This window comes from Halichoeres trimaculatus, unplaced genomic scaffold (genome assembly GCF_033239565.1).
Source record: "Halichoeres trimaculatus isolate MK-OKI-2021-1 unplaced genomic scaffold, fHalTri1.1 fHalTri1_scaffold_3, whole genome shotgun sequence".
NCBI classification, from domain to species: Eukaryota; Metazoa; Chordata; class Actinopteri; order Labriformes; family Labridae; genus Halichoeres; species Halichoeres trimaculatus.
The window spans coordinates 19,951,224-19,976,138 of record NW_027437181.1 but is presented as its reverse complement, the minus strand read 5'-3'; the positions used below and the strand labels follow the sequence as shown (position 1 = coordinate 19,976,138).

At 40.7% G+C, this 24,915-nt stretch overlaps 1 protein-coding gene across 1 annotated transcript; it reads right to left on the bottom strand.

The window, feature by feature from the left end:
* Positions 1-20: 20 nt before the first annotated feature.
* On the bottom strand, positions 21-24,001 carry aldh1a2 (aldehyde dehydrogenase 1 family, member A2). The gene is made up of 13 exons (XM_074666157.1): positions 23,745-24,001; positions 15,656-15,760; positions 14,999-15,139; positions 14,617-14,746; positions 11,325-11,386; positions 10,455-10,583; positions 8,304-8,417; positions 4,029-4,131; positions 3,300-3,484; positions 2,993-3,157; positions 2,474-2,631; positions 986-1,060; positions 21-860 (listed from the first exon to the last, which is right to left on the bottom strand). Exons 1-13 carry the CDS (start codon positions 23,859-23,861, stop codon positions 788-790), a joined length of 1,557 nt encoding a protein of 518 aa, XP_074522258.1. The 5' UTR covers positions 23,862-24,001; the 3' UTR covers positions 21-787.
* Between the last annotated feature and the right edge of the window lie 914 nt (positions 24,002-24,915).

Genomic DNA, 24,915 nt, shown 5'->3' with positions numbered 1-24,915 from the left:
TAAACATAAACATAGAGCACATCAATGGAAATCAGTTACATAATGTTTAAAACACATCTACTCCTCTCTTAGCAGGTGAGAGTAAAATGTTTTTAAGAGGTTAAATCTTCCCGTTTACATCAGTCAAAGGTTGACATACAGTGTTTAGTCATAAAAGCTAAAATATGAACAAGACAATTAGAGATCAACTTTAATTCTGAATTGACATTTCATCCATTCATATCAGAGGTCCTGAATGAGCCGACATGTTTGAATAAATTCTACAAAGACAACGACACATGGTGTTTTTGCAGACCATGCCGCACAGTACAGAAGAAAATGCCTCCCAACACATGCCAAACTGCTCATAAAAGGTGGATTGCAAGTGCGGCGACCGAGTCTCTGAGCATCCAGCATCTGAGGGGAGGAGGAGGATGAGGGTGTACTGGTTGAGTAGGGGGTTTGCTACTGAGGTTTTCAGTCAGAACAGCCTCCTCCATCGTATCTGTGAGTGCTTTAGTGTAGTTAGTGTAGGAGGTATACATTACGGGGGTCGTTCAGTAATAGTCAGTAAGACTAAGACAGTCCACAAACTGGAGAGAGCTGGACAGGGATTGGCTGGCTGTCCATGGTGAGCAATGTGGAGTTGATGGAAGAACTGGGAGGGCAGCAAGTGGTCACAGCCTGTAGTTACCACAGAGATAAGTGGTTTGAATGGTGAATGTGGTTTGTCACCGTGGACGGACCCAACATGAGGCGGCGATGATGAGGAAGAAGCTTATTCCTCCCAAAAACAAGTGTGGCTGCCTTAAGAGTTCTTGGCCACCATCTTCATTGTGATGGTCTTCACTTCTGAGTACTCCTTCAAGCCGTTTTCTCCCCTGAGAACAAATACCAAAAGGGGGTTATAATGCTGCACATCTCGATTTATGGGATGTTAAGCAAGTTTTTAAAACACAAATTCAGTGTCTGTCATATTCAGAGGGGGGGACTGAGTCATACTCACAATTCACGTCCATTGCCAGACATTTTATATCCTCCAAATGGACACTGTGTACTCAGAGCATTGAAGCAGTTTATCCTGTGAAATACACAAAACATTTATCACTCTTTTGCATTTGCCTCCTGTGGTTTGTTACTGTAAAATGCTTATCCAAAGCAGTAGTATCAAAACTACTTTTGGTTACAAAGATATCAAAAGTCATCGTCATCATGACTGCTTCTTTTCAAATGCTGGATTTAACAACTTTATTTAACAAACACAGCTGAAAGTTGTCAGGTTGTATATTTCACAATTCATTTCCAGCAGCAATCTGGGAATGATAAAAGTGAATGAATGTTGCTTCAAAATCGAGTTGGAGAGGAGTGAAAAGGAAGAGATTTTAGGCCAAAAAAAGCTGATTTAGAGGAGGATGGTTCCATTTTCAGTGAAGCAACCACTAACCCAGATGTTTGAGCAAATTCATTCACTAAAAGTAACTTTCAACATAGAAACAAGCATCAGATATTCAGGAATGAGAGATTTGGGTTTCTTTTGCCTTGCATTGTAATTTTAGCTGTCAACAGGTAGTTGAGTTTAAGAAATTCTTTAATGTTATGGAAATCACCTGTTAGCTTCCTTGTAGAAGGTCATCAATTATCAATATTTTTATTGTCTGTCCTGGAAATATGAATCCTGTGACAGAAAAGTTTTAATATCTCCAAGAAAACAGAATTAATTATTTTACATAGATGTAACGGAGGTATTTGTGTGAGACTTTTCATTGTAAACTTCACACACATCATGGGGTTACACTAAATATAAAGATGGGAAGAATTCTACTGGATGTCACCTTAATGACCAAAGGGCAGGATCAGGAGAAAAGTAAAGACAGTGTGGTGTCTGTGGACTAGAGTCATTGAATGTAACATTAACAAGGGAGGCAGGAAAAAACACAGAAAGAAGCTTGATTTGGTCACACCAAACAAAGTCTCAAACAAAGGGAGAGAAGTGTAATAATGATTGGGCAGTTTGAACAACGAAGGACGAGGTAGAAAAATGTTTCCTCTGTTTATGGGGGATTGCAGTCAAGTATGACAAATGGTGAAAAATTCTTGGCAGATGCTGTATCTGAGCTATAATTCTATCCATACTCGCAGCCATCTGAAGGTAATTACAAAAGAAAACCAAACAATATAAGGTGTACCTTGGAAGAACACAGCTCATGACCATTTCATTCATACATATGACAAAATTAGAGTTTACGTTTACGTTTAAGATTTACAGTCTGCATGTTGTCGTGCCCTGACTGATTTTTTTTTATATATTTTGTGACTTGAATGTCAGAGCTGAGGGAAAAAAAGGGAAAAGAAAAGCAGCAGCTTGTGTAATGATAGTGAAGTGGCATGTTGCCAGTCTTCAGTTTCTGGATGCCAGAGGCTGTAACAGTTGATACTTCCCACATGAAGAATATTACTGATTGCAGCTAAAGAAACAGAGTCAGATGAAACTTACCAGACAGTGCCAGCCTGCATGGCGGTGGATATGGTCATGGCTTTGTTAATGTCATTGGTGAATACAGCTGCAACTAAACCATAGTCCGTGTTGTTGGCTCTCTCTATCACTTCCTCTATTGTTTTGAACTTCATGATCTGCTGTACTGGGCCAAAAATCTGTTAACACATCAGGAAAGAAATTTATTTTTATATTGATTTACAGATTTTTTTTTTTAAATGTTGTATAACATTAACATATTTAATCATATTTACATTTTATATGCAGTATGCTGTGATGTGCCAAGGGTTAAGGACGGGCTGGCATCAATCACACCCGAAATTTTATCTAGTGTGTGATTTTACTAGTGGTGCAAAGTAACAAGAGTAAATGTAGTCAAGTACTCTATTAAAGTAAGCATTAGAAGTCACTTCTATTACCACAATAAAAAATCAAAACACCCCCTTCACTCCTTTTTACACAGATATGAATGCAAGGGCTCAGCTAGAGGTATCAAATTACTGGTCTTTTTAATTTTACCTCCTCTCTGGCAATGCGCATGTCATCCCTCACATTGGAGAAGACAGTGGGCTCAATGAAGAACCCTTTTAAACCCAGAGCTTTGCCTCCACACTCCAGCTTGGCTCCTTCACTGATGCCGCTCTGGATAAACTCCAGCACGCGACTCTGCTGCTCCCGACTGATCTGAGAAGATGAAGGACAGACAAACACTGGTCAAACAGATCATAATATACAGAAAAGCAAATGTTTTGAATATAAATGGGAAATACTGTTTTTTAAAACTTGTGTAAAAGTTAGAACAGAGCTTTTAATTTGTGGAGCTCACCTGTGGACCCTGCTCAGTGGTTGGATCAAAGGGGCTGCCCACTATCCTCCTCTTGGCTCTCTCCACACTCCTACGAACAAACTCCTCGTATATGGGCTCCTCCACGTAGATACGAGAGCCTGCTGTACAGCACTGGCCTGCGTTGAAAAACACACCCTGGTGGGCCTGTTCCACAGCCAGATCCACTGGGAGAAGAGGAGTTTTAGTTAATCAATAGTTAGATTGGACTAAAAATAAAAGACAGTCGTACTGAAAGTAACTTTAATCAGAAACATCCAAAATGCCTTTTAAAATGTCTACACTATAAAGGTACAAAATGGGGGCCACTATTTACAGGACGTATCTGGTGCCAATGTGATACCTGACACCTGAGAGACAGGGCCTTGCTGTTGTGCAAGAAGGGTTAATGAACCCCTGTGATTTATTGGTCTCGGCTGAAGCACCCGACTGAGTCAGGGTCCATTCTCCTGATTTACAGGCCCCAGGGAGCCCCTTTCACGGCTGCTGAAAGCGTTTGAAAGCCGCTGCACCCCCACTTTGAGGAGCCACTTAGAATTTATATGAAACCCATCCATCCACAGGTTTTCATAGCAACACAAAGCTTTTTTTGAGTATTTAAAGATTCCCTTTTCATGTGTGGTTATGTACAGATTAAAGCTAAAGAGAATGAGACAACTAAACAAAATGGCAGCAGTGACTGACCACCTGTAATGTTGCTTCAAAACTTACAGTCGGCATCTGCAAAGATAATGTTGGGGTTCTTTCCTCCCAGCTCCAGCGTCACTCTCTTCAGGTTACTCTTCCCAGCTGCTTCTTGGATCAGCTTGCCGACCTGCGAAGGAAACAGATCCTGAGTTTACTCACAGATGCAGGCCAGCAGCCTGACCAGTAAATCAGCTGGAGCCATTAAATAGCTTAAGGATGGTTGGTTAGCTCCAAACAGGGAACACACCAGCTGAAATATGAGTTCTGCAAACACACAGAATGAATATCTATTACCGTTTTTGGAGACAGCTACAGGAAAATAAATGATGTTTTAGCCGTGAAACAGCATCAGATGTCTAATGAAGGACAGGAAGGAGTAACCACAAGGTGTGTGGGTGGTGTCCTGTGGTCTGACTATCTGAGATGAGGGAGTGAGGGTGGGGGTCTGTTGTGTCAATAGAGAGCACCATGAGGGATTTGTCTTCGTTTTTTTGTTATCCTTCCATAATCCTATTACTCCTTGTGTAAATAACAATATCACTGGCGTTATAGACATACTTATGAATCATAGATTTACAGCACGTCACTGAGGAGAGTTGGAGTGGACCACAGTGGATTTAACTTTGAACCATTTGTACTGCCAGCAGACAACGCAGATATTCATTTACACTGTTTTACTTTTGTAATTACAAAAAGCAATGGGAATTCATAGAAACCAGCGACTTCCTAGGACACTGAACTAAGTGCTTTCATGTTGTTTGCAAAAATGAAAGCCAGTAATGATGTCAAGTGCTCTGTTCGAGAAAGGCTAACACATGAAACGCTAAAGGTATTGTCTAATATCCCTCAAGTGGCAACACGTGTTTGCTTTCCTGCATAGACTAAAACATGATTAATATCTTTCTAAACCAGACACACAACAAAGCAGTAAGTCAGCTAAGTTTAAGAGAAAACTGAAAAGAGGGAACTTGAAAGCCTGATTCTGTACAAAGCTACAACAGACATGGTACCAACCCTTTAATATCTCACTATACTTCACTTTAGTTGTTGGAGATACTTGTGTCAAATCTCAAAAGTGTAATGAACCAGATGCTTAATTGATATAATTTCCACGTTTTGACACACTGTTTTCACACTATATAAAAATGAGCGACAAAGCAGGAGAAACCCAACACACCTCCCTAATAACCCCTACACCCCAAACAATATTCGTCTTCCTGTTACCCACACAGCCTGTTTTATTTTCCAGCAGAACTGACAGGGTGAAGTGGAAAAGTAGCCTCTCCATTTCTAAGGAAAATCCCCCCCCACCTCATGCATGGAAAAGACTCATCTTGTCTTCATATCTTCTCGGAGCTTGTGCTAATGTTGTAAAAAAAAAAAAAAAAGTTCTTGGCTGGTCCTCTTGTTCCTGATGTGTTTTGTCTGCCTTTGATCAGAGACACAGAGAGGCTGACTAATGGGAGGTTAGTGTGTTTATTCAAGGGTAAAGGAAACATGCTGGGCTGAAAGGATCCTCCATGTGGAGTCACAGCCACATGTGAGTGAGATCTGAGATGAGCTGTGGTACTAAAATCCACCTGTAGCTTCACCACCATCTTCATCCCTGTGAAAAGATGCTGTGGTTGCTAGCATCTCTCACCACTGCTACTACAGTGCAGTGACTCACTGTCTGGGCATCAGAAGTCTCTTACAGCACTGGCTCATTCGCTCAGTAATTGACTCCAGATCACATGAAACAACGGGAAAACCAGTAAAAAAAACTGGGCCACTCACAAAGGAAATGTTCAGTCAAGACTGGATGATAAAACAAAGAAGTTGTTTGTGTGAGAAGGTGCATTTTGCAAGCTCGCGTGCACACACTGATTGAACCTTTCAGAAGAGTACTGACAACAGGAAAATGTTTGTTGTAAGTTTATTTTGGAAAATTATGAAGACACAAAGCTGGAAGCAGTGATGCACAATATACATCTCAGCAAAAAGTTCTGATGAGCTCTGACTCCATAACTTTCTGATGACAGCCTTGTTAATACTTCAATTATATTTCATTAATATGCAGCTACTAACAGCTCCCAATCTGACAGTTTCCATTAATCTGTTAGCCTGTTTTGAAGAAGATATAAAACACTGAGAGTACTATCAGTCTTGACTTTGTCGTATGTTTTGTCTGTTTTCAAAGTATGTTTCAGGTTGTGATATTTTATGATACAAGATCACTCAGACTGCTTTTTAAAGTGAGCTTTTACTTACTGTCGTACTAGAAGAGTCTAAAGTAATGCTTGGAGATCTACTTGGAGCTTATCTATAGTGTCCTCATGTTGTCAGATATATTACATCTATTGTGTGCATCATGATGTTTATGTTTGTATACTGGTGAGCAGATAATAGTACAACTCTTATTCAGCATATAAACTGAAGTGTCAGACAAATAAGAACTTTGATGCCCTGGTTAAAATTCTAGGAACTATCAAAGATTTTCATGTCCATCTGAAAACAACTGTGATGTGAGGGAAAATAATCCCTCCCCTCATTAAAACCAGCTTTAAAGGGGCTGTGAGGAGTGTTTAAGTGATCTTGAAAAAGCCTCCCTTCTAGATATATGCCTGATTGTGATCCACACTTTAAAACGAGATTATCGGCGCAAATATTACAGGTTACAGGTAATTTTCAAAATGCTACTTCTTAGCTTCCTGGTCTGGTCGTGTCAGACTGAATTGATTTATGGCACATCTAAGTCTCTATGACAACATCATGCCAGCTGACGAAGTTTAGTAGTGAGAAAAGATAAAACACAGAGATCTGTGTTTTCCTCTGCTGAAATTGATTTCTGTGATTAATTTTGTAGTGATGGTGGATAGAGGAGCCTAACTGTCAGACAGACAAAGGACAGAAGAGTAAAAGAAAACTAAACAGGAGAGTGATACAGCCCAAGCTAAAGGCTAACACAGGGGCTAAACTGCTTGTGGTAATATCCATTCCAGCTCACAGTCAGCAGGTATTCTGCAGTGGTCTGTTAAAACTTGAGTCTATCAATAAAATGAAGACTGAGGTTAAGTTAGCTCTGTTTGGTAGATGACTGGCAGGACATAGCTAACCAGGATTTACTAACTTTACACATTACGGACATGTCTTGGCACCTGGGGCTGTGAGTAATGCTAAATGTAGAAAGCTACTGAACTACATACAAACTGACAGTGTTTACTTGGTGTTACGTTTGCCTACAGATAAGTTTCATACTGTAGCGCTACGTAACTCTATTGATAAACACCTGACCGCTGCACATTGTATCTGCTAAAAAGTTGTCTTGAACTAAGAAAATTTGTTTTGATCCAGTCTCCTTCTAATGCCAAAACATGCACACGCCTCCCTAAAGTAATTTACGACAGTGTGCGTGAGACTGCGGGCCAAAGTTGGCAAGCCAGTCCAGTTAAAACAGATCCTCTTCATAGCATCTTGAAACAACAAACTGATTGACTGTCTGCGCAATGAATTTTTGAAATTAACTAAGCTATGACTTTTAACAGACTGGGGATATCCTTTGCCTACCTTGGAAATTGTAACATTTTACCAACATGGGCTCATAGAAGGTCCCTAACAAAACAAACACATACACATTACATCTCCATCACACCACTATAGTCCAACTAAAATCATACTTAAACCTGAATTATTTACCTTCTATAGAGTCCAGTCACATATTGATTTACGTTAACACTTGGATCCTTGTAAATGGTTTTTCAGTAGGGCTTAGTTTCCAGTTGGATATAACAGATGTTTATAAATGATCTGCAGAGAAGTTATCCGCTGTTCCTTGAGGAATGTGTTCGGACTGCATCACGTCTGAACACTCAACACCTAACATGGTGTGTGTCCTAGATTATTTAGTTTCACATTAACTGCTACAATGTTCTGCCAAGCTGCATAGGTTTTTTCCTGCATGTCCTGATTGTAAGTGCAATGAAAACGACTCTGGAGGTATGTTAATACAGCAGGGACAGCAGGAGGGGACCAGAAGGGAGGCAGAGTTCTCAGAGAAATGTGCTTTTATTAAAACAGCTCGTATACATGCATGTGTTCAAGATAAAATCAGAACCCCCCCATAAAGAGGAGTAATAACAGGGCATGCAGCTTAAAGTAAGAGCCCATTTGTTTGTCAGTTGACTTCAATACATGCACACAACATCCCCTAATTACCCAGCCTGCTCCTCTGCTCTGCACATGTTGATCACTGTGTCATTTGCTGATAAAAGCCAGCAGTAACCAGCTGCTCATCAGAACAACTTGGAAGGGGAAACATACCTCAGTTGATCCTGTGAACGCCACTTTGTCAATGCCCATGTGCGAAGCGATCGCAGCTCCTGCCGTTGGCCCAAATCCTGGCAAAATATTGATGACTCCCGGTGGAAAGCCGGCCTGTCAAAACAATGTGAGAGGAAACAAGCTTTAGCAGAGATGACAGCAGAGCCAAGCAAAACCACAGGCGGTGTGGGGGGAATCCGGACCCAACCCTACCTCCCTACTAGCAGAGAGCTGAGAGAACATCAAAAAGACTAAGGCAGCAGACAGATAGTCTCCAAACCAAGGCGAGGCCAGAGAGGGCCGGGGGAAGACAGGGAGGATGTGGACACAGATTTGTACAATATGATAAGGTTTTTCTGCATGAACATGTGGTCTCGTATTGTTCCTCTCCTGTTTAACTTACTCATGTGTTTACCCCATACGTACACAACCGGACTCGTTAACCCTGACGCTACTCACGCTTTCAAACCATACAGTTCTCTGAGGTGAAGACATATTTGGAGCTTTTTAACTTGCAGAAGTCAAGGGAGGAGTACTGTATGTCAAAGTTGGTGATGCTTTGTTATATACTGTGTGTGTCAGTACTTAGACATGTTTCAGTGTTGATACTCAACTTCCTGTTGAGAAAAATTACCCCTTTGGCCAATTCTAATCATTTGGGTTCAGTTTAAAGATTTGGAGATGCTGACACTGACAAAGAAGCAAGATTATATTCTAAGCTAACTGGTCACATCTGTACATGCATTTCAGTGCATACATTATATATCACCAAATAATCAGTTTGTTGTTAGTTTAAGCTATTAGCTAGTTATGTTCGAAACCAAAGGATGTCAAATCATGAACCCTACATTCATTTTTGTCGGTAAACTGGACACAACAGGTAGAATACCTTCTTTCTCAAATTCCTGTCTATTTCATGGTACTAGTCCTTGTGCTTACGATTTGCTACTTTTTTTGTTGTTATATACTTAAAACAGTGTGAACCTTGAATGATATGTTTTTGTGAAGCCAGATACAAAATTTATCAACTGTATGTGAACAACTCAAGTTGTTTTCATCATGTACGATACATCATTAGTATACTCCAGACAAGTTGAAGGCTGACGTGAGTGTTTGGCTAGAAGGCAGACAAAGACAGCATGGATAAATATCACCCACTTTCAGAGGAAATTCAGCTTATCTCTTCTGTTCAAAGGTACTGATTCCCAAAGATTAGACCAAACTGAGCAAAGAAATTGTTTAATCCTGTAGCAAGCTGCAGTTGCTGCAAGAAGTCAGAGAATATGATAACTTAGAGAAGTGGATCATGGGCACAGCGACATGTGCAGTACAACCAGTGCTATTTCGTGTATTTTTTTATATTACAGTTATTGGTGCACAACTGCATCAGACTGATAGGACATGGACAACAACTGATATGGTTTATATTGAATATTTGTCTTGTTTGTCTGAAGTGGGTTTGATACAAACCTGATAAAAGCTGATCTGGATTCTTTCAAATGTACATTGTTGTTATTTGTCCGTTATGTTTTTATTAAGTCTGTATTTCTGTGCTTTTTCACATATTGCCTCTTTGGGGCTTAAAGGTTCTGAGTCTTTCTTAAAGCTTTTTAAACTCAGTGATTAACCAACTTTCTATCTTCACCTGGAGGTACCTGTGTTTAAGATTTATTCACAAATTATTGTATGTTTTAGTTTTATCCCACTTCCTACGAAAACCAAATATAGAGAAGTGTGTGACAAACAAGAGCATTGTGACTTAGTTGAGTTTAAAGTATGGTCATCTGTCTCATTGGTGTAGCTGCAACTCCAAAAACAAGTTAAATAAACTGATCAGATAATTATCAAGATTTCTGTTCAGCAGTGGTGATTTAGTTGCATTGGCCCTTTAACTGTAGCAAATGCTGTGGCTGGTTTACAGACTCTGAAGAGATGCACCAAATAAACAACTGACACATCTGTTTTTGTCGCCTTGCAGTTACACTAACATTAGAATATCCAAGCAAAGTGTTTGCCAAATTCCTAGTGAACACTGTGTTCTTGGCAGACTGAAACATGTAAGTGATTCTGATCCAGTTATTGGAGTATTAGCGTTTGAACGTTGGCAAACTGCCTGGTGAACACATTGTGGTCGGCAAAATGATCATTTACCTCTTTGACCAGAGCTGCAATGTAGAGGCAGGTGAGAGGAGTCTGCTCAGCAGGTTTTAGGACAACAGTGTTTCCACATGCGATCGCTGGACCCAGCTTCCATGCTGTCATCATCAGAGGGAAGTTCCACTGCGCGTGACACACACACACACACACACACACACACACACACACACACACACACACACACACACAAACAAAAACACAGCACACAGGAAAAGACATCATGCATCTGACTGACATACTGGGTGGTCACAAGTCAAGCTCAATAAGTCATCGCTCTTAAGTCACTTACTCTCATTTTCACTCTGTCTAAACATAGTCAAGTGAGAAAATGTTCTCGGCACTTGTACAGTATTTTCTCTTCCCACAGTATTCTGAGAAAGTCGGGAAATTGCAACACATGTGCAATAAAGCCGTATCAGTGTACTACACACAGGCCTGTGTTATTTCTGCTTTACACAGGAGCCCATGGGGCTCAACGCAGAACCACACGCTTTCTGCTCTCTTGCACAATCTGCCGTGTCTCTTTCTCCTTGATCTTTTCCTGCTTTCTCACCATTCTCCTTTCCTCAAACCCACCATGTTAAATCCCTCAGCACACTCCTCTGCCTCTCACTTCTTTATTACTGAAAACTGACTGGCACTGTTATTTTTGGGGCTTACCAGCTGGATTTACCCGAATAAACAGTGACTGTCAGAGAATTACTGGAAAACACACAATTTAATTCGACAAAAAGACCAGACTAGCAACAAGTAACATCCCTCTACTATACTTAGCCAACTCCCTCATCTGTGTTTTTTCTTCTCAAGCATTTATGTCCATTTGTACCAATCATTCATGTCACTCATAGGAGGGGTAATACTCACAGGGATAATTTGTCCACAAACTCCAATGGGCTCATATCTGGTAAATGTCAGATACTCTCCATCTGTGGAGGAACACGTGTGCAGGACACACACACAGAGACACACAGAAAATAGGGTTATTTACTCCAGCGTCAACTGTATGAAGGCTTAAAAAAAGCCTGAATTGTGTGACAAATGTCAGCACCTGATACCTCCTGTGTTGTTGACTCAACATGTTAATTTGTAAATGAACCCACACGCAACATTCCTGTTCTCTTTACCCCAGTGAGAGATTACATTCAGCGCCTCCAACAGCACAGACGCGAGTGTGACTGTTTTAGGTCATAGAGAGATGGGTGTTCAGCTGGAAAGGTTCACTCATTCCTCTAACATTACTTAAGCACAAAGGAGGTACTTACTGAGGGTGTGCCATGCTTGTTCATTCTTCACAAAAACAATTGATATTGAGAAATGTGCATATAAATTTGTTACCACAGTCATTGCTTAATGTTGCATTTGGAGAGGACTGATTGTAGATAACAGGACAGATTATGGTTTTCAATGGGATACGGTGAAAGAATGATAAAGGGCATGGAGCTCCAGATTCTCATATGTCACCCTTTTTGGATGTCAGTACTGTTATTGTTTCGAGAGCGAAACTATAAACCTGTAAGACATGAGATTTTCAGGAGGAACTCAAGTATCTGCAGGGTTTGTTTGGAAGTGTGACGCCTGTAAATGACTTATGTTTCAATTTGGAACGAGCAATGTAAACTATACCAAACTGTGTAGCCAAAGGTGCTCCATATAATGACACTCCCCATTCATTCAACAATGTCTATGATACAACTTTTACACAGTAAGCTCAGCATAACGTGCGAGACAAATAGATGCTGAGGGGATATTCATAATAGATGTCCTGACAGGTGAACAAACATTATTACTGACAACCTTACATCACACAGGCCACAAGAATACCCCTGCTTATTTTCTCTGAAAGTCTACAAGAGAAATAAAGCCTAAACCAAAGCCCTGGGCTGTCGGCCCGAGCTCACCGTGGTGGGTTTGGCAGCAGTGTACAAGAGAAGCTTTGAGAGGGACAATACAGTGGTATCAGGAGGTTTCCCATGTCCTCTCTCTTATTCTGTTTGCCTTTTTTTGAGCTTCCTGTTGAAACAGACAGCCAACTTACCCCTCTTCAACCCTCAAATTCAACTAGCTCCGAGGGGTGACACTGGTGGCAGCCTCCTCAGGACAATAAGTGTTAGTTTGTGGGTTTTATTGACTGTTTGATACCTTGCATGCTAAGAATAGGAAAGTGCTTTATACTTGAACTTTTCTATTTTGCTAAATACCTGAAGATTTTGAAGCTACTGCAACCCATAGCTAAATAAAAGACAAGGATCAATGAACAACTTTTTGAGCATCTTTGGTTCGTTCTTTTGATTTTCTATACTTTCCTGGTTCACTGTCCTTACTGTTCTTTTTAGGCTGTGTCTTCAGTAGTAACTTTTAAGGTTTGAAGGTTTAAGAACAAAATAGGTCCAAAAAGGGAGGAGTTTATTTATCACATGGCCAAACACCTGACAGAAAAAAAGAAAACTGCTTCCAGACTGGTTGCAGATTCATGAGCGAGCAGTTTGGTAACAAGTTAACCACATGAATATAAAAAGTGGCGATACCTTGGTGATGTGTTTTCAGATTACTTTGCCTCCTAGAGGCTAAAATCACAAAAAGGTGTATTAACCACCCAGCCAAAAATTAAATGATGCATAACATTTCAAGTCTATACAAAATTAGGTATCAAACTCATAGAGAAGGATCAACCATCTCTGCTCTAGGATCTTGAAGGCATGTCAGCTAAGTGTGCAAAAGCCGCATCCAACATCTGCAATTCAGTGTAAATCAACACATCACATTTTTTCTGATGGCTATTGGTCATACCCTCAGGGCACATTCTCGAGCAACTTGAGTAAAAGATAGGATGCATGGTTACCAATCAGTGGTATCGGGCATCAGTGTACCGGTGCCCCTCAGAGCTGGATTGGTATCAGTGGGAAGGGGCTGATCCATGGTGCCGCAACCAGCTCTATGTCTTTTTTATATCAGCGTTCTGGGCTACTTGATTTGAAATGTTAACTCTGATGCACTTACTTTGTTTTGTGCTGCATTACCAGTCAACAGGGTATAACAGTATTGAAAAGAACTTGTTTACATTCTGAAGAATTGTTTTGCTGGAAAACATTTAAATGTTTCATAGTTTAATTAAGTATTAACTTCAGTACTTCCATAAACTCATTTTTTGCCTTTTACCCAAAACACTACCAGTCTATCCCACAGTAGAGAATACAGGTTATTACTCAACACTCGTATCGGATTGGTATCGGTATCGGTGCGTCCTTTGTAGAAGACGATTATTGTTCTGTTTGCTCAAACTTAAAGCCAATCTATCTCATCTGCAATGCAAGCATGGCCTTTTTAAAGAAAGCCAATTTGGGCTGGTAATGATTACTTTTCTGAAACAGCTACATAAACTCTGGTAGTGTAAGAGATGGAGGCCCAGTCAGGAGAACATCTGTCAGTATTCACCAAGCCTAACATCAAGGGTGTAAGGACGGTATCTTATCACATCAGGGATCACAAAGTAATGACAAGTAATGATATGTTTGAGTTCTGGTTTGATAGTTCCTGGGCTTCAACTAATTCAGAGAAATTCATTTATTTTCAATTTCACTTCCGATTTAAAGTAACTGACTTCCCGAGGCCTGAATCTGGCTTGCTTCTCTTTTTGTTGCATTTAAAATAAGTACCAGAAAAGGCAGTAATTGCTATGGCTCCCTATTCACAATAGCAACTGTGTTTATAGGTGAGTGTGTGTGTGCGTCGTGTGTGTGTGTTGGAGGCGGGGTTATGCTAAGAAGGTCCCTGTGAACCAACAAGCTTCTATTTTCACGACATCCGAAAAATCCTGAACTTGAAAAATAATAAAAACCAGTTCAAATGTAAAATTTTGCAATATATTTGTTTAGAGATCACACGCTTTTAACAACTTTATTAATTCTTAAAAACAATCAAATCTATTTGAAATCAAATCTCAAATTGTCCTTTACATGGACTCCAAAAGTCACATGCAGTTGTTATCTTAAAACAGTTTATTCAGTTGCTGTATCCAGTGTGGCGTTATCTTGATGTGAACATGAGAATAACTTTTGATTACTTTTCTTTAACAACTTTCCTCTTAACACTTCTCTTGTCGCCTTGTCACCACCATACCCTTCGTCCATTTTCCTTAAACAGGGAAAAAAAAACCTACCCATAGGAATTGAGGTGCCGTGGATCTTGTCTGCATATCCAGCAAAGTATCTCAGTGTCTTTATGGTTCCTTGGAGGTCCACAAACAGGGTGGGCAGGAAGGGCTTCCCGCTGTTCAGTGACTCAATAGTCTGAAGAGAGACGGGGGAGACGTTTGAGAAATATGTGATAAACCTTGTGATGCTTACATACTTCCATACTGTTTCAGCTTTTACACCCTCCCACAGGGGAAATGTGACACTCCAATAACACTGAACTACAAAAGTTTATTTAGATTTCTCAAACCCTGAGAGTTTAAGTTGTTTTTTCAAAACTGTGTAGAAATAGCTGAACAGACAAAATTAAAATAATTAACAATTAAACCGGCAAATGTAGTAACTTACAGCAAGATAGACACTGTCTCTCTCCACCAGGTCAGCAAGTTTGGACAGCAAACGGCCCCTCTCAGATGCATCCATCCTTCGCCACACAGAGCCCAGAGAAAAGGCGAGGCGAGCCGCCTGCACTGCTTTATCAACATCAGCCTGCAAGAAACAAGGGACAAACTCATTATTTCACCTGAGCCAGTAAACAGGTGAGCCTCTGTAATTCTTTGGACTGATTAGCCAAGTTTAGATGAGAGTAAATGACAGTTCAACAACCAAGATTAACTCATATCATTATTGCGTATCAACTTTTTCTGACTGCTGGACACATAAAGTAGCTTAGTAGGTTTAAGAGTCCAGTAAGAAAAACACTACAATTTGCATTACTGCTTTTTGTACTTCTACTTTACCACTACTCATATTGTATTGCTCTAAATATTGTATTTATTCCTCAACTACATTTATTCAACAGCCAATTTGGTAATGAGATCTAGAGCTGAAACCTCTATACGAGTGCTTCAGGCAGAGTTGTTCATTTTATTCGGTAGCTGTATCCAGTGAGGCATCAGTAAGCTTAACCTCCTACCTGGTTCTACCACCCTTTACTCAATCAATAGTATAAAATGCAAATTTTCAAAGAAAAATATCCAAGACTTCATGCAGTGGAGGATTTACCTTATCTGCTTCCTGGACCTCACAGATCTGCTCTCCAGTAGCTGGGTTATAAGTTGGAAAAACCTTCCCACTTACAGAGTCCTGCCATTCGTTGTTGATGAAAATCTGCAGAACACAAATTCACAACAATTAAATTAACTTGTGTCATAAAGGATCTGAGTGTAGTAATGTTTCTTTACATGGATTAAATACACAAATCCATTTCTTTAAGCATATTCTCATAATTTCCCAAAAAACTGAGCTTGAATGGAAGATTATAAAAACTTTCTTTATTGTATCTCAAAGTTTTAGTTGAAAGTTTTGGTTTTCTTGCAGCTTGTAGGTTAAAGTGACCTGCTTGTACTGGAGCATGTTAAAGAGTAACAGAAGCCCTCCCAGCTCTTGTGAAAGGGATACGGGAGAATCTCTGGAAATCTGGACAGAGATTCCTGTCTGTCCAGCATTGCTCTCAGGGGAGTCCTCCACCATCCAGACAAAGGGGTGGATGTGAGGGGGGTGTAGATAAATCCCTATCAGACACCAGGCTCCCACCCACCCATTTACCCACTCATCCACCCCCAAGCACACAGACACACGTTTCACAACATCATTGCTCGTTTACGAGATCATAAAACACGTGCCGCTCTTGGTTCCTGTGATGAGTTAAAGCTAGTCTTCCATTAAACAACCTCCTGGCTCTCCAAACAGGATATATTCAACATCTTCAAGACCAAAGCGGAAAAAAACAATGATAACTAAGTCGTTAGGCTCAGAAATATGCTACATGAAATTCAAGCAAACCCTTCATTCACTGATTAAGAGAGGTGGAATCATTTGAAACGGCACAGAAAAAGCTCCTTTCTTCCTGACATGTTTGGATCCATTAAGAGGACTGCTCACACACTGTTTTTAATGGCTGTCAGTCTGCCTGATAGATTGAGTGCAAGGAGAACATCTGCTGGCACAAATCTTCCTGTGTATACACGTGTTCAACCATCCCTCTACTTCAGAGGAGCTCAGATACAAACCTGAGAGTAGAGTTCAAGTATCCAACAGGCTTGAGCCTCCCTTAACTCCCCAGCATGTTTAGCCCTGTAAACGCTGGGCTTTAAGTACTATTTAATTGGCTATAAACTGTTAGCTGTGTTTACTTTCAGGTTGGTATGAATTGCCAGGCAGTCTGAAAGCTGTTAGAGTGCAGCGAAACACATCTCGCTGCCTGCCTCCTCCTCTTCATTCCCACGGCTTGCTGGATCATAACACAAGTATGAATAACTCACAGACATTTAAGGTGTTCAGTATCTGCATGTACCAACCTACAGAGCCATATGTTACAGAAACACTCCTATACGGCTCCTTTGTACCCACACCATCCCCCCTGCATATGGGGAAAGACGGGCCTGGAGCCCTCTCAGGCGCCTTCTATCAGAGGCCACCTTTAATCTGACGCTCATTAAGAGCACTTCATAAAATTGTCAGGAACGATAAGGAGCACAGGGCCAGCTACAAAAACAGAAAGTCCTGTAGAGCACTGAATTAGTTTTTAAATTTATTGTAGGGGGCCACTGAAGTGGGGCGCCCTAAATCAAGAGGAGCCCCCTGACAGCCAGAACAGTCCGAGCAGGAATGCAGACCGTGGGTAGCTTTATGCGAGGCGTAACCCTGCTCACAAGGCGCTGCTGAAGGAGAACTGATGAAGCAGGAGAACAGTGGAGCAGGCCGCCACCTAAATCATGGGCAGAAAAGGACAACTGTCAGCCGCCGTTTGGCTCGGCCCTCTATCTGGGCTCGGACTGGTGTTAGACTTTTGTCTCATTCCATTGAGAGACTTGATTAAGATGACAGGCCCGAGGCACAAATCAACCCTCAAGGTTTCTTAAAATTGCTTTTAGGATCATTTGGAACACAGGAATGACACAAAGTGCACATTTTTAAATGACAAATGGTGTTTTCTTTCCCATTCCCTGGGGAGTCTCTGCTATTACTTCACATGATGGTTTCATGTATGAAAACAATCTGTGTACTTAAGGTTAACTTTGTATCCTGAGAAAACTGGGATTAAGCCATTAAAAAATGACAAATGGAAGAGCAACTTCTAAATGAATTCAAACGCAAATTTGCCTTCAACTTCTAAAAACATAGATCTTCCAAAAAAAGTAATCCTGTATGTTCAAGTGACCAGCACACAGGGGAGGCCTCTTGTGCATTACAGTTAGCATTTCGGTAAACACTTTCTGCGTGGACCACAATGCAGCTGCAACAGCTGCAATCATTGAGCAACTCTTCTGCCTTTCTGCAAAAGCAACATTCAGATGGCGTTAGAGAGCTTATTAGATGTACAAACTTCATCAAATCATTTAATTGTTGTATCTTCACTGACACTGATATGATGCAGGTGGATCCGTTGCTATTATCAGTTATGAAAAGTGTCAATACTCTTAATGAAGATCGAAATTGGTTCAACGTACTTTTTGTAAAATATGTTAACAATGTTGTTTGTGATTTTTCGTGATAATTCACTTTTTGGGGTGAAGTGTAATGGGAAGTAGGAAATGCCAAAAACACTTTCTGCAGCCAAGAAAACATCTGTTTGGCTCTTTGCTTCTTCTCACAGCTCAGACGCTAATGGCTGAAGGGACGTGTAATGCTACTCAAGGCTTTTTTTTTTCAAACATGGGGGATAATGGGAGGGGGAATGGATATGTGGGATGTGGTGGGGGAAGAGTGAGGGTTTATATATGTGTGTGTGTGTGTTTATACACAACACGCCAAGATTCCGCAGCCAGACGAGTCCTGGCCGGGCACCTGCAACCCTCGTCTGCGCAGGAAGTTTCATATCCTCCCCTATCACAGGACCTTGGTTTCCTCTCTAGTCCTGGACTGGGTTCAAAACTCTTATAATTACTACTGTTACAAGTGAGCGGGGAGCATGTGAAAGTGGAGACCAGCTGGTGTTTTTTTTTCCTCTATTTCTATGTTTTTTGCTCACACACACACACATACACACACACACACACACACACACACACACACACACACACACACACACACACACACACACACACACACACACAATGCCACCCTGCACTCATGGGTTTGGCGAGGGCGACCTGGCTGTCACTGACTGGCAAACGTCTTTGTCTCAGCAGTGCGTGTCTTTGTGTGTGTGTGTGTGTGTGTGTGTGTGTGTGTGTGTGTGTGTGAGCGGTTTGTAGTAGTTCTTACTGACTCAGAAGTTATGTGAGAAACACTAATTTGACACAAGGCTGTAATTATGAACAACTTGTTATTCACTTTTCAGCAGATTCACTCATTTGATGGATTTCCTCCAGTAGTTCAAACCGCAGCAGACTGAGCACGTCACTACACAACCAGACAGTTTAGATAAACGTCTTTCTCATACTTAAATTGTACTAATTTCTTATAAACATATTTTTCTAAGCCCAAAAGGGGATTTACAGAATTATGCAACTGACTTTTTTCTTAACATTTATGTCTTCAAAGCCACAAATAGGATTTTGAGCTTGTAAGACTGAAACAGAGTTTCTGGGCAGATTCTTACTTTAGGAAGCGATTTTAAAGGAAGTCCATTTTATCCTACAGAAACCAATTGCACCCTTAATTTAGCCCCCCCTATGTATCTGGAAACATGTTAACAAAAATGCATCACTTTTCAGACCCAACATAGAGAAAAATCACCTCACAGAAAAACCTTATTCTTCAGTCTTGATAAGACAGAATGATGAGCAGTAAAAGTAGAGGCAGTTGGATTGTGATGAGTCAACAGTAAACCTGCCCTCTCCTCTCCCCTGCAGTTTTTTTATTTTTCCTTTGAACATCGGAAGTTTGATGGGTATCCTGAGTACTTGACTGTTCCTCTGTGTCTCAGGTCAAGGGAATGTTTAAAGAACGCTCACTTTTTCTTGGGATGTGAATACAAAGAGGAAGTCATTTTTAAGAACTGTGACGTTTTTCCATGGACGAGTAACCATGTAGAGAAGCGCTTGTGTCTCTGCTGTGGCCAGAGAAAAAGCTTCTCTTAACAGATTTATGAAGCGGAGTGTTTTTCATAATGACAATGTAAGGATTTACACTTTCCTTGTCAAGTGGGGCCACGTAAGTGAAGGTGTGGGATGTTAACAGGGTAACCTCGCTGTCACTGCTCTTCCTCAAACAGTGATTAAGAGACAGGGGACTTCATGTTGACATGTCTGCTAAGATAGTAATTTACACTCACTGCACAAGTGGGCATTTCACACCGACGGACACATTAACGGCGGAGCACACTTAGCCTGTCACAATCAAGGAGTGTAGAGAGTATGTGGTCATGTGTGTGTGAGCAGGGGGATTGTGTAAGCAAAGGCACAGAAGAGAAGGAGGAGGAGGAGGCTGGGAGAGTTCTCGCTGTGCTCATTGTGATAAATCATTTAGTTGCACAGTATCCCCTAACTTTGGCTCTGTTTGATCTCCATCGCAGTGAGATGCTGGTTTTGAAGTGAAAAAGTCCAGAGCTACAGGTCAGGCTCTGGCGAGGCAGGGCCACTAACCCACACAGTGTGAGCGGCTCATAATTTACACCCCGGTGGACAGCACCTAGCATCGGGGAGCCCCAAGCCTCCATCTGTGCTATCTCAATCAGTGACAGATTGATGGAGCCTCTTATTCATCCAAACTGAGAGGATGTCTCTGTGCAGACTGCTTTACAAACACACAGGTCTGCTGCAGGCAGGTTCTGCACAGGGTCCTATGGTGAAAGTGCACTAATGCCACCACGAGCAAAGCAACAAAGAAAATTTATCACCGTTGATTTGGTAAAGAGAACTGCAACTCAATGTGATCCCTAAATTTGGTCCTTGTTAGAACATGGTGCTATTTTCTAAAGCTTAACTCTTTATCAAAGAGCTGGGCAACAGTAAAAACACACAACAACTACTTATCACATTTAAAAATATGTTACGCATGTACATTCATATAAGCTTTTCAAGATTCAACCATTGTTAAGGCATTAAACCAAAACCTTTAGGACACTTTTACTAAATTTAAAAGACTTTAAAAAAGGCTGTAATATGTCTACAATAAGGCAACATGGTGTTGACCATGCACTTACATTTATAAAACAGACCCACACAAACATTAACAGTTTAATCAAACAGCAGTCGAGTTATCCCCAGTCTTATAAAATGTGACCCTCTGCTTCAACAACTCATTATCACTGCACAGTGTGAAAACCACAAAGGCCACAAGTCTCACCCACTAAAAGGAGCTTTTACTTAATTCTTCTTGAAGCAGAGTTTCTGTTCTCTCTACCACAAGTGGAAAACATCAATAAATAGCTATCATGGCTTTCTTATTTATGGCTTCCTCCTTGCTCCTATCAACCTTTAAACTGTTTCTGTCTTGTAACCCAGCTGTTGGAGCTCTAGAGATAGAAATGTGGGGGTAGGGGAGAGGACGCCTGAGACACAGCTTTGCTCCTTATGCTTTTAGCTACGCGAGAAAGGGTGAACAAAAACTACCTTCTCTTACGTAAAGGTGGTATCAGTAAAAAGCTACAGTCTGTATAACATGCAAACTATGGCAAAGCTTTACTGCTCAACGTGTCTCTGACGGTGAGAAGTTCATGACTGGGTGAAGAGGACAAGGGGCAAACCTTGACTGTAATAACCTTTTTTTATGCTTCCCTGTTATAGAAGCAAACCTGTAAAGTAATGATAGTGTATCTGCCATATCTTTTTTTCCAGGGTCATTTAGATGTAATCTCTGCATTGCAAAACAAAGAAAAGTCACGGTGACATGATGCATTTTTGGAACATAGAAAGGTTATTACTGAGGCTGAATGTGTGGGTGTGAAAAAGACTGCTGAGGACAATGTGTGAGTGGAAGCTTGCAGCTCCATCCACATACACACACGTCCTGCAGGCCTGTGAACGGTGCTGGCAGTTTCCCTCGCAGTGAGCGGGGTGGAGAACAGGAACAGGGTGTGAGGAAAGCACCCGCCAGGGGTTCCCATAAATCAGGGCCCTTCTGCCCCCTATGTCTACCTAACCATCAGGGACTGGATGATCCAAATTCCTGGGGGTTAATTCACCAAGTCGCTCCCTAAATTTCTTCCAGTACACCGATGTGTCCACCACTTTAACAAGAACACCCACTTGAGGGAACGAAACACTTACAAAAACAGCAGAGTTTTAACTGCATGAACCGTTGTCTTTGCGGTGCAGCAGCAGCGGCAGCAGCAGCGTGCCCTTTGCACCTAAAACACTGAGGTATGTGTTAACACCAAGCAATCATGAACGCTATCATAAGTCTGTTCTCCACGAGATATGCCTCTTAATCTAACAACCATACGAACACTTGTTCTGCAGCTGTAAGACCTTTAAATTAGCAACAGAAAAACAGGAGCAGACTACATCCTGGCTGCAAAGCTGAAGATAAGGCATCACAGGAGTCTTAGCAGAATAAATAGTTTTCAATGCACTCCCTAAATTTATTTTAAAAATGCAAACTTAAAAAAACAACAATAGACTCAATAGGACATTCAAATTGGTGAAAAGACCCCTGACGCAAGCAATTTCAATATAAGTAAAATTCATTTACAGTTTTGGTAGATCAACTCACACTGAAAGGCTCAAAATTGTAAGTAAAAATAAAGGGGCATGTTATTTACTCCAGTTTTAAAAAATTATTCAGGATTTCAAATTTATGATTTGAAATAAATACCCATAAAAACTTTTTTTCTGCTGTTTTATCTCAAGTATGAGTTTGATATAGTTAAATAAAGTTATAGATAAATAAGATATAGATAAATAAAGTTCTTTGATTAAAGTTTTCTTCTGCTGGCATCCCCCCCCCCCCCCCCCCCCCCCCAGACTTCTTGTTGTGCAGCCCTGCCATGATGTTATTTCATTTAAAATACATATATGTTTTACATTAGACTGATTTTCTTTTCCATGTTAAATAGTTTCATAAAATAATGATTTTCACCACTACCAATTCTTTGAATTCAAAGAACACATATGTGGAGTGTAATTTGTTGTATTTACTGTAGGCAAAATCATCTGAGCCAATGAGTTACACAGACTTTGGAACAAATCGTAATAATAAATCTGCAAGTAACTCAAGCACTGGACCCTTTCATCAACATCACGAAAACCCTACTGAGTATTAACATAGTTATAAAGAATTAAAAATTGTGATTATTATTTTTAAAAGATACAGCTCCCTTTTTCTCTTTTTTTTTTTTCTTTTTTTAGCAATATTTAAGTTTACAAAACATTGAAAAATCTCCTTTGCAACCCCTCATCATGTGACTTTAAATCTAAAATTAGGTCCAGCAAATTATCTTTTGAAACCTGACAGATGTTGGTCTTCAGCTTCCCTTAGAGTGTACTCCAGGTGTGATGTGAAATTTATACCAAAATTTAGGTTAAAATGAGAAATTCCTGTATATTTTTGCAACATTATATTGTTTTTTTTTTTTTTTATGTTTTCTTCAAAAAAAAAAAAAATTCAAGCTTAAACTGACACGCCCGTGTTAGTGCTCTTTCTCTCACCAAAATATCAGCTATATTGTCGCTTGCGCTATCATAACCGGCCAACATAATGTGCAATAAAAAAATGCACTGACTCACATCTGAAAGTTAATACTCAACTTGCTCTGGGTCAGGTAGCGTCAGAGCAACAAAACAAAGACACACATACACATACACACAGCCACACAAAAATAAGTATAACATAACAGCCATACAATACAGTGCCCATTTGTAGCCTACTGTCTTTACATGTTATTTTTGGGTTACTGATAATTTATTACTAAGTACGACTGAGCACGTGGGCGCTGAATACAATCGTCGGCACGTTTAAACGCGAAATCATCAGATTTATTTGAGTCTGAAGTTCAGCTCAGAGAAATTTGTGAGCTCCTGCTGCTCATCTCTGAGCTTCTCACTGCTCTCAGTCGAAGCGTCAGCTGCTGACGCACAAAAAGAGTTAGGTTCACGAAAAGTTTCTGTCAAGGATTCACGGACATTTACTGCGCAAGAGCGGGCTAGTTACTCGTAAAGCTGTTCGGTTGTGTCTATTGAGTGTGTGTGTGTGTGTAGAAACAGACCTTAGTGTACTTGATCTCCGGGTTGGGCACCGGGGAGGGCATCAGCTGGAGGGATGCCATGAGAGCAGCGGGGTCGCTCTTCACCTCTCCGGGGATCTCGATCTTACTGGAAGTCATCTTGTCTCCTCTGCTCTGCCTGCTGCGCCTCTCTGGAGTTTTTTCAGCAGATTTCTGATCAGGACTTTGGGTTCCTTCCTGGGTTTATAGCCAGGTGTCAGCCGCGGTTCATTTTCATTGGGCAAAGAAAAGGGCTGTCCTTTTGAAAATTAAATTCACGCATTTACATAAACGACCTCAGCCATGCGTGTTAAGGAGGAGAAACACATCCACCCCACCCACCTCAGTCTCCCGACACTCTCACTTTTACTTTTAACCGCTTTTACTCTCCTGCTGCAGGGTTCTCAGCTTTATCTCTACTTTTACGCGTATAGGCATCATGCTCTTAGACTAGCTAACCAATGTGCCAAGATTTATCATATACGGTCAGAAGTGAACTTAGTTATACCAAGTTCCTGACATCCACAGAAAGTTTGCAACCATTTATAATATAACATATGTACCATAAGTATTTCATACTTGGCTTTGGTGAAACTGATAACAGTCTCACTATCACCAAGGCACAGGTTTAATGAAGTCTATTTACATAGTCTTTCTAATCTCAGCACCATTCAGTTACTTTACTGCTTGGATTCTTGGTGTTATCAAACAGCCCTTAACCCAATTTCCTTTGACTTCAAGCAAGTGAGCATGTTCACATTTCCATTAAAAAAAAAAAAAAAAAAAAAAAAATTCAAGGACTTTTGGTCATTGTTTCGTCAGAGCTGGGATTCAAAGTTAACCCAACCCAATTCTTCCATAAAATACTTTAAAGCTTTATTAACTTTTTACTGTTTACATAAACTCACCTTCTTGCCCCATCATAAGCCATTTCCTCTATGACACAAAGGTGTCAAACTCCTCCCCTGGGTTCACTATCACCACAGTCTTTACATTTGCCTAACACAACCTCCCTGTGGTCTAAGATGTTTTGTAAATGCAGAGTAAAAGGGATTGCTGCTACTTGCTGGGGTGTTGTTGGCAGAGATTTGTCCTGCAGGTGATAATTCCTTCCAGCACCTCCTTTAAAAAGTCCCAATAAACATCCTCCAATTAGCTGTGAGTGTCTGTCTCT

What these genes read in the sequence shown, in the direction of transcription:
- aldh1a2 (XM_074666157.1), bottom strand. Translation starts at nt 23,861, where the DNA reads ATGACTTCCAGTAAGATCGAGATCCCCGGAGAGGTGAAGAGCGACCCC. An exon ending in CGTTCACAGGATCAACTGAG is followed by an intron (nt 4,132 to 8,303) that starts GTATGTTTCCCC and finishes TTTCCTTCGCAG; the next exon opens with GTCGGCAAGCTGATCCAAGA. An exon ending in TCTGGCAATGGACGTGAATT is followed by an intron (nt 861 to 985) that starts GTGAGTATGACT and finishes ATTTGTTCTCAG; the next exon opens with GGGAGAAAACGGCTTGAAGG.